Source organism: Mya arenaria, chromosome 1 (genome assembly GCF_026914265.1).
Source record: "Mya arenaria isolate MELC-2E11 chromosome 1, ASM2691426v1".
Lineage (NCBI taxonomy): Eukaryota > Metazoa > Mollusca > Bivalvia > Myida > Myidae > Mya > Mya arenaria.
In genome coordinates this window covers 24,223,989-24,235,016 of record NC_069122.1, presented here as the reverse complement: position 1 = coordinate 24,235,016, position 11,028 = coordinate 24,223,989, and the positions used below count along the sequence as shown (strand labels likewise).

Genomic DNA, 11,028 nt, shown 5'->3' with positions numbered 1-11,028 from the left:
CATTTGTTTTTACATTGTCTTGTCACTTAAACATCTTTTCCTCTGAAAGTAAAGGTCAGAATGACTCCATACTTGATATGTAGCATCCTTACATGGTCCTCTCTCAACTTTGTTCAAATGGTTTTGTTTGGCCCCTTTTAGGGGTCACCAGAGCAAAAAATAGAAAAACCTTTAAACAACTTGATCTTATTAACTGCTTGATGGATCTTCAAGTCTGAAGCATCCTAGCATGGGCCTCTGTCAGGTCTTTTCAAATAATTTTGTTTGGCCCCTTTTAAGGGCCACCAGAGCTAAAATTAGTAAAAAAAACATAACATTTTCTTCACATGAACCCCTTGATAGATCTTCAGCAAATTTGGTTTGAAGTGTCCTTGCATGGACCTCTCTTAAATTTGTTCACATAATTTTGTTTGGTCCGGTTGCCATGGCAACCTAAAGGAAAATGTCAACAATTGGTTATAATCATCTTCTTCTCCTAAGCCGCTTTGACAATTTTGATGAAACTTCATAGGAATGATCCTTGGTTGGTGCTTTTTCAAAATTGTTCAAAGAAATTAATTCCATGTAGAACTCTGGTTGACATGGCAACCTAAAGGAAAAGTGTCAACAATTGGTTACAATCATCTTCTTCTCCTAAACCGCTTGGACAATTTTGATGAATCTTCATAGGAATGATCCTTGGTTGGTGCTTTTTCAAAATTGTTCAATTTTTTTTAATTCCATGCAGAACTCTGGTTGCCATGGCAACCTGAAGGAAAATATAGGCTGTCGTGTCCGCGCTGTGACTTACTCTTATATGGACAGATTTTAAAATGACTTGCCATATGTTTTCGACATACCAAGACAACGTGTCGTGTGCAAGACCCATGTCCCTACCTCTAAGGTGAAAGATACACTAAGTGTTTATTCACAATGGAATGCTGAATATGAGGACATAAAGAGTGTTGGCTGTCATTTAGTATGATTGTTTTTTTTTCTATGCTCAGAGGCAATTTAATATAACTTGCAATATGTATTTGACACATAAAGGCAAGATCAACTTTTTATGTACTTGTTCATAGATCAATGTCACATTGGGGGGCATTTGTCACATACTTTGACAGCTCTTGTTCAATATTCTTTGAGAAACAAGCTATATTAATAACAAAGGTTAAACTCTTTTACTCAGGTGAGCGATTTAGGGCCATCATGGCCCTCTTGTTTGTTTACACGGGAAGTGACACCTATTAAGAAGTGTTTACTCATTGTTACATGTACATAGCTTATTTATTTTTGTAAACGCATGACAGTGAACCGAAGCATGGCTATTCCCTCTCAGTAAATTGACTACTTTTCATCGTTATAGGTTAAGAAGCTGATTGGTTCGTGATTTCAAAAACAGGCTGAACATTCTTGATCTACTTTTTTGTTTACATTTTCACCGCATTTTCTGTACTCCTGCACCAGATATTGTCATCATTTGACTACGTTCAACCAATTTTATTTTTCTTATAAGAAAGATAACTTTAATTCTAACGGTGTTCAATGTTTAGTGCACGTGATGAACTTTCTCCCGATATATAATATTGGGGTGGGGAGGGGGTCGTGAAGCAGTGGAAATCAGTGTAATTTCGCGTGCAAATTGGTCAATTGTTTAGCTGTACTTGATTAACGAGATACATAAACGGTAAATCGATTATATTTATTCTTATCATACACTTTTAAGGCAAACTCACAACATAATTGGAATATTGACATGAATATATTGTATATTTTGTTATATTTATTACGTAACGTAAATAGTGTGCATTTTTATTTCTGCGAGTCACCTAGACCTAGACAAGCTTTCATTTTCGACCAGGGCCTAGATATGTCCTGATGTATTCATATAATCTATTATCTTATTGGATTAAAGATAAATCGTCATTTTTGTTTCTGTAATTCATATATTTTTTACTGAATAACATGTGTACGTTTGCAGGTGCCGATCCAGTAATTTTAGCTTGAGGGTGCGTAACTTAGGGGCACAACCTTTTGACATTCGCCCCTTCCTCAGAACCGAAATTTAAATTATTTAACAAGTTGGCAGGGAGGTTTGGAGATTCAACAATTTTTGTCCGAAATGGTACATTTTGAAGAACAATATTACTTTTTTCTGATGTTGACATTAAAAGAAATCTTGGACGTTTTTTTGTTTATTTCTTTTGTTTTGTTTTTTTTTGGGGGGGAGGGGGGGTACCGCTAGTGGCTTGGAGTATTGGTCACGGCCTTCTACATGTAACCCAAAACGAAAGGAATTTCTCCTCCTCTAATTTCATCAGCGGACAAACATTGCCTATAAATTAGTATAAAGTGTATCGTCTTTTTCTTAATCCCCGACCCGTATTGATCAAGAAGTTTCTTTTCTCCTGTATTTATAGGAGACTGTCTGTCCAATGCACACAGCTTCTTCTACTCTGATCAGTTATCGATACAGTCGGTTCTTCCTTCCATGGATATTTGTTTAAGTTGGAACTTGGTGCTTTCACACGTTTAAAAGCGTTCCCAGTGCATGATTTATGATTTAATCATATGTTACGGTACCAATAAAGTGCGATATTTCACTGAGGGGTTATCAATAAATTTAAAGGTAATAGGTGTGTGCGTCGGACGTGAGGAATATGTGATATCAACAAAGATTAATGAACGGCAAGGGTTTAACAGCTGAACGAAGAAAGGACAAAATGTTTCATTTCTTGAAAAGACGTACGAAAGTGAAGATGCCTTCGAACTCAGAACCGAGTTCACCACTAAGCAAGCATTTTAGTGCTTTGGCGGTGCCTGGGATGTATCTGTTTAACAAATACAGTGAATTTAAGAGACATCAGCAAGAAGCAAATAGAAAGAAAGTTACCGAAAAGGAGTTGGATCATTTGAATCACAAGATTGTAAGTGTATTTTGTGGAGATGTGTTGTGTTGTGTAAATGTGTCGTATACGTAATGTGTGGTATTCATTTAACATAACACTTTAAAGAAACAATCATATGGACTTTGATTGTATTGCTCAATGCTAACATAAGAAAGTGAAAACAATATTTTGGTGGCTTCTATATTTTCAACGCATGGGGACTGCAAACCTTCACTAATCGAAGAACTCCTGCGGTTTATTATTCTTCCTCAGAAACAGAAAACAAAGAATAAAAATGTGTATATAATACAATTACGTTTTTTTGCCGAGAGAACATGGCACAAATTCACAAATTATGTTTCGTGCCAATATTCATTGGCATCATAAAGCAATAAAGTCTTGTATAAAACGGCAAACACAAAAATCATTAATTTCCAATACAGAATTTAAGCTCCCAGAATCCAAGAGGTAGAAATTCTAGAGAGCTCTGAGAAACCCAGAGGTAGGAATTCTAGAGAGCTCCCAAAATACCAGTGGTAGAGCATCTAGAGAACTTTCAGAATACCGGAGGTAGAACATCTAGAGATGTCGTAATATTCCCTGGAAGATCGTGACGATCGCAAATATTTCAGTTTTGCCTTTTAAGCTGAACTGCTTTTTAAATTATGATAAATCTTGAAACGTATGTATAGTGATAGCGATATGTATTGTCGTTTTCTATCATAACTTTGTATACCCTACGTTTAATTTGCCGCCATTTGTTCTCCATTTGGCATACTTAAAAAAACAATTTCGTACATTTACTGTTTAAAATCTGAATTTCAGTTTAACGCCAACGAGTAATAGAACAGAATCTTGTCGTCCACAAAGACAGTATCGGGCAGAAAATGTGTATTACAAATGATTGTCGGAATTCTGTTTGCGTTGATTCGAATCTTTACACAACTAAAATGCTTAAATGCGTGGTTTTATTGGGATAGAAGCGTGGTTGCGTTAATAATTCACCGCCCCAGGGAAAGATTGATACTTTAATTACACATATTTCTCTTTATAAAGGTGTGCAGGTAATAGATCAGCCCGCAAGGTAAATAATAGATACACGTTGAATGAAGTGCCTTTAAACATTAAGTGTTCATTATCAATTATAAATATAGAGAAATGACGTATCGAATATAGTTCTAAGGTATATTTAAAAACAGCATGGACCCATCAATCATGTTTTATAAAAGAAAGTTCTTCCAGATTAATTGGAGATAACTAGATTCCAACCACTATATAATCGTAAAGCACAAACAGAATAAATAATACTTAGAAAGAAAGCTGCATAAAGCTCTGGAATGATCAAGTATTTTCAAGGTTTCAGCTGACGCTATGTAACGTCGCATAGCAGCATCGCCGCATAAACGTGTTTTTTTTCCGTTTATGCGGTGATTTTCAACGTATAAACAGAGCGACCACGTTTATGCGGCGACGCTCAACGCATAAAGCAGATTTGCTTATATCGGGCGCAACTGTGCCTTTTTGCCACATAAAGAGGATTAACTAAACTATTTATTATAAAGCTAAAAAATAGAGTTCTAATATTTCAACAACACGATGATGATGATGATGATGACGACGACGACGATGACGATGACGATGACGATTATGATGATGATGATGATGATGATGATGATGATGATGATGATGATGATGATAATGATGATAATTATGATGATGATGATGATGATGATGATGATGATGATGATGATGATGATAATGTGATGATGATGATGATGATGATGATGGTGGTGGTTGTGGGGATGATGATGGTGGTGGTGGTGGTCGTGATTGTGGTGATGATGATGGTGGTATTGATGATGTTGTTGATTATGAAGATGATTAAGATTATGGCCTAGCATATTACTGTCATTTTCTTCAAAAATACGGGTAAGCAGGCAAATTGGTAAAATTTAAGGTAATAATTTAAAGTTGAGCCAAAATTGAAAGTTGAAAATAAATTATTACTCCCCTTGGAGTCTTCCCATCTTCATTTTCTTGGTTACAAATGACTAGTGCATAAAAATACAATCAATGAAATAAAGATGTCCATGATGACCATATATCATTCATCTGAGTCCTCTTGTTCAAGTGCCCAAAACTAATGTTGTGTTGAAATTTTTGGAAACAATATAATTTTCAAAAAGTTTCCTTTCGTTGCCCTGGTAACCAGAGATATACGCTGATGACCTAGACGTGAATAAATCTCACAATCACACAATTACAAGTGGTTCTTGTCATTGAAATAATTCTTAGCTCATCTGAGCACAAAGAGCACATCTGGAGCTGTGAGGATTGTTGGATTTGTTGTTTGTCCGTCGTTAACATACTTTTCTAGAAACGTTTAAAATAACGTTGACAGTGCGCATTGTCAAGGGTACATGCCCACCAGTATGACAAAAAGGCGAAAATATATGTTACGTCATACGATGATTCATTTTTTTTATTGTCCCAAATGACGGTGCTGTGCGTTGACGTAACATAACTTAAATGCTGGGTTGAATGAGTTCGTATCACTACTTAAATGATGGGTTGAATGTGTTCGTATCAATACTTAAATGATAGGATGAATGTGTTCGTATCACTAGTTTAATGATAGGTTAAATGTGTTCGTTTCACTTCTTAAATGCTAGGTTGAATGTGTTCGTATCACTACTTAAATGATGTGTTGAATGTGTTCGTATCATATATCAATGATAGGTTGAATGTGTTCGTATCATATATCAATGATAGGTTAAATGTGTTCGTATCATATATCAATGATAGTTTGAATGTGTTCGTATCAATACTTAAATGATGGGTTGAATGTGTAGTGATAGGTCGAGTATGTTCGTATCACTACTTAAATGAGAGGTTGAATGTGTTCGTATCACTACTTAAATGATAGGATGAATGTGTTCGTATCACTAGTTTAATGATAGGTTAAATGTGTTCGTTTCACTTCTTAAATGCTAGGTTGAATGTGTTCGTATCACTACTTAAATGATGTGTTGAATGTGTTCGTATCATATATCAATGATAGGTTGAATGTGTTCGTATCATATATCAATGATAGGTTAAATGTGTTCGTATCATATATCAATGATAGTTTGAATGTGTTCGTATCAATACTTAAATGATGGGTTGAATGTGTAGTGATAGGTCGAGTATGTTCGTATCACTACTTAAATGAGAGGTTGAATGTGTTCGTATCACTACTTAAATGAGAGGTTGAATGTGCCCTTATCAATACTTAAATGACGGGTTGAAATTTGTTCGTATCAATACTTAAATGACGGGTTGAACGAGTTCGTATCAATACTTAAATGACGGGTTGAACGAGTTCGTATCAATACTTAAATGATGGATTGAATGTGTTTGTATCACACTAAATGATGGATTGAATATGTTTGTATCAATACTTAAATGATAGGCTGAATGTGTTTGTATAACACTTTAAAGATTGATTAAATGTGTATATAATACTTAAATGATGGGTTGAATGTGTTTCTATCAATACTTAGTTGCTGGGATTGATGTGTTTGTATTAAAACTTAATTCCTGGGTTGAATGTGTTTGCATCACACTTAAATGGTGGGTTGTATGTGTTTGTATCAATACTTAAATGGTGGGTTGTATGTGTTTGTATCAATACTTAAATGATGTGTCGAATGTGATTGTATCAATACTTAAATGATGTGTCGAATGTGATTGTATCAATACTTAAATGGTGGGTTGTATGTGTTTGTATCAATACTTAAATGATGTGTCGAATGTGATTGTATCAATACTTAAATGATGTGTCGAATGTGATTGTATCAATACTTAAATGATGTGTCGAATGTGATTGTATCAATATTTAATTGATGTGTCGAATGTGATTGTATCAATACTTAATTGATGTGTCGAATGTGATTGTATCAATACTTAATTGATGTGTCGAATGTCATTGTATCAATACTTAATTGATGGGCTGAATGTATTTGTAACAATATTATAATGATGGGTTAATGTGTTTGTATCAATACTAAAATATTGTCATGAATGTGTTTGTATCAATGCTTAAATGATGGGTGATCCTATATATATCGGATATATTCGTATCTATGTCGGATGTGATTCTATCTATGTCGGATGTAATCCTATCTATGTCGGATGTGATCCTATCTATGTCGAATTTTAATCCTATCAATGTCGGATGTGATCCTTACTATGTCGGATGTGATCCTATCAATGTCGGATGTGTTCGGTTCTCTGTAGGATATGTACCGATCTATACCGGATTTGACCCTATCTATGTCTTATGTGACCTTATCTATGGCTGATGTTTACTTATCTAAGTCGGATGTTATCCTATATATGTCGGATGTGTTCGTTTCTCTGTCGGATGTCTTCGTATCGATACCGGATGTGATCCTATCTATGTCTTATGTTTTCTCATCTATGTCGGATGTGATCCTATATATATATCGGATGTGTTCGTATATATGTCGGATGTGATCCTATCTATGTAGGATGTGATCCTATCTATGTCGGATGTGATCCTATATTTATCGGATGTGTTCATATCTATGTCGGATGTGATCCTATATATATCGGATGTGTTCGTTTCTCTGTCGGATGTGTTCCTATCTATGTCTGATGTGATCCTATATTTATCGGATGTGTTCGTATCTATGTCGGATGTGATCCTATCTATGTCGAAAGTGTTCGTATCTATGTCGGATGCTATCCTATATTTATCGGATGTGTTCGTATCTATGTCGGTTGTTAACCTATTTATGTCGGATGTGTTCCTATCTTTGTCGGTTGTAAACCTTTATATATATCGGATGTGTTTCAATCTATGTCGGATGTGATCCTATATACATCAGATGTGATCCTATCTATGTCGGATGTGATCCTTTCTATGTCGGATGTGATCCTATATACATCAGATGTGATCCTATCTATGTAGGATGTGTTCGTTTCTCTGTCGGATGTGTTCCTATCTATGTCTGATGTGACCCTATCTGTGTCTGATGTTTTCTTATCTATGTTGGATGTTATCCTCTCTATGTATGATGTGTTCTTTTCTCTGTCGGATGTGTTCGTATCTATATCGGATGTTTCATATCTATGTCGGATGTGATCCTAACTATGTCGGATGTGTTCGTATCTATATCTGATGTTTTATATCTATGTCGGATGTGATCCTATCTATGTCGGATATGTTCATATCCATATCGGGTGTGCTCGTATCTATGTAGGATGTGATCCAATATATAGCGGATGTGATCATATCTATGACAGATGGGATCCCATATTTAGCGGATGTGATCCTATCTATTTCGGATGGGATCTTATCTTTGCCAGATGTGACCCTATCTATGTCGGGTGTGACCCTATCTATGTCGGGTGTGACCTCATCTATGTCGGATGTGATCCTATCTTTGTCGGATGTGTTCGTATCTATGTCGGATGTGATCCTATCTTTGTTAGATTTGACCCTATCTATGTCGGATGTGTTCGTATCTATGTCAGATGTGATCCTAACATTGCCGGATGTGTTCGGTTCTCTGTAGGATATGTACCGATCTATACCGAATTTGACCCTATCTATGTCTTATGTGACCTTATCTATGGCTGATGTTTACTTATCTAAGTCGGATGTTATCCTATATATGTCGGATGTGTTCGTTTCTCTGTCGGATGTTTCGTATCGATAACGGATGTGATCCTATCTATGTCTGATGTTTTCTCATCTATGTCGGATGTGATCCTATATATATATCGGATGTGTTCGTATCTATGTCGGATGTGATCCTATCTATGTAGGATGTGATCCTATCTATGTCGGATGTGATCCTATATTTATCGGATGTGTTCATATCAAATCTAAATATTTTACCTGATGATTACATTGCAGATCGATTTTTAGCCAGAAATAATAAAGATTTAAATGTTAATTCGAATGGACGATTGTTGATTGATTTTTTAAAACAGTCCGGGATGAGAATAGCTAACGGGCGTGTATGCGGTGATTGTGGTGATTTTACTTATGTTGGCAGTAATGGGTCAAGTGTGGTAGATTACTGTATTGTGAGCGAACATTTATTAAATGTTTTTCAGTGTTTTGTCAATCATGGACCAAATATTTTATCGGATCACTGTCTAATAGAATTTTCATTGTTGAATAATGTTAAGCAAAACGATTATAATATAGATTGCGAACAAAATGAAAGTTATGCGCCTGGGTTAAATATGAATGCATATTATAAGTGGAACACAGAACATAAAGATGTCTATATGAAAAGTATTAATGATATTGATTTTATAAACCATGTTCAACAACTAAATAGTGATATAAGTAATATTGCTTCAAATAGTGACATAGACTTATGTATAGAGACATTGTTATATCATATTGATAGTGTTTGTAAACCATTATTTGAGAAACATTCTAAAACATTTTCTGACTGTCATGATTTGCATAGAAATGCAAAAGGTGGTGACGCCTTATTTACAGATATATGTATTGAAAGTAGAAAATACTTTTATAACAAATTAAATATGTATAGGCGTGAGAAAACTGCAGAGAATAGAATAAGTATGATACAAGCAAGAAGTGTGTATAAGAAAAATGTAAGATCTTTTAATTACAATAGAAGTAGAATAAAAACCCAAGATTTGTTAAAGGCACGTTTTAAAAATGCTAAGTTGTATTGGAATATGTTAAAAGAGACTGTCACACATAAATCACCAAAGAATATCTCATTAGAAACATTTACTGAATACTTTAAAGCTATAAATAATCCTGGGAGTAGATTTTTTCAGGCTGATGAAGATGTATTATTTTTTAATAATCAACTATTAGGGAGTGAAATGAAAACTATGTTTGCAGAATTAGACATACCATTTACTATTGTTGATATAGATAAAGGCATATCAGAATTGAATCTGTGGAAAAGTGGAGGCCCTGATAGAATTATTAATGAATTCTTGTATTATGGTAAAAATATATTTACTTTAGTATTAACAAACCTTTTTAATAAAATATTAGAAGTAGGCTATTTTCCTAAATCATGGGGAGAAGGCTATATAGTGCCTATACACAAGAAAGGAAGTGTTAGTGAAGTAAGCAATTTTAGAGGAGTAACTTTATTAAGTGTTATAGGAAAACTGTTCACCAAAATTATTAATACTCGCCTAACAAGATGGGCTGAGAATTATTATGTGTACGTCGAAGCTCAAGCGGGTTTTAGAGCAAAGATGGGCACTGTTGACAATGTTTTTGTTCTAAACGCATTAATAAATCATTGTTTAAATAATAATGACAAGCTATATTGTTTATTTGTGGATTATTCCAAGGCATTCGATTATATTGTTAGGCCAAATATTTGGCAAAAGATATATAGACTAGGTATAAGAGGTAAATTATTTAATATTATAAAGTCAATGTATAATACTGTTTGCTCACGTGTTAAGTTACTGGGTAAAACAGGTGATGCCTTTGAATGTTTACTCGGTGTCAGGCAAGGTGAAAGTTTGAGTCCATTTTTATTTGCAATGTATCTAAACGATTTAGAGGAAGAGCTTATGACAAAAGGTGCAAATGGCATTGATGTAAATACACTAAAAATATTCCTGTTGATGTACGCAGACGATATTGTTATTTTTGCAACAACACCAGCAGATATGCAATCAAATTTAGATATTCTGGAGCAATACTGTAAACGCTGGAAATTAATTGTTAATAGAGATAAAACAAAGATAGTTGTGTTTAGAAAAGGCGGTAGACTGCCTAATGATTTGAACTTCCGTTATGAGGGTGGGAATATTGAGATTGTTAACAAATATTGTTATCTGGGTATTGTTTTCACGCCTGGTGGTTCGTTTCAAAATACATGCAAGACATTAGCTGGCCAAGCGCTAAAAGCTATTTTCAAGTTGAAGAGATACTTATTTCATTTCACTAATATTTCCGTAGAACATATCTTAGATCTTTTTGATAAGCTGGTGAAGCCTATCTTATTTTATGGATGTGAGGTTTGGGGATTTACAGATGCATTGTGTGTAGAACGCATACATACTTTATTTTGCAAATCAATACTGAAAGTTAAGACATCAACGCAAAACGATTTTGTATATAACGAGCTGGGAC

At 34.7% G+C, this 11,028-nt stretch overlaps 1 protein-coding gene across 1 annotated transcript in view; it reads left to right on the top strand.

Annotated features, from left to right (window-relative positions):
• The first annotated feature begins 2,453 nt into the window (after nucleotides 1–2,453).
• Nucleotides 2,454–11,028, top strand: part of LOC128239694 (uncharacterized) — a 31,573-nt gene continuing 22,998 nt past the window's right edge. The window contains exon 1 of the mRNA XM_052956175.1: nucleotides 2,454–2,906. Within this exon, the coding sequence (XP_052812135.1) occupies nucleotides 2,661–2,906 (246 nt within the window). The 5' untranslated portion in view covers nucleotides 2,454–2,660. The remainder of the gene's footprint in view (nucleotides 2,907–11,028) is intronic.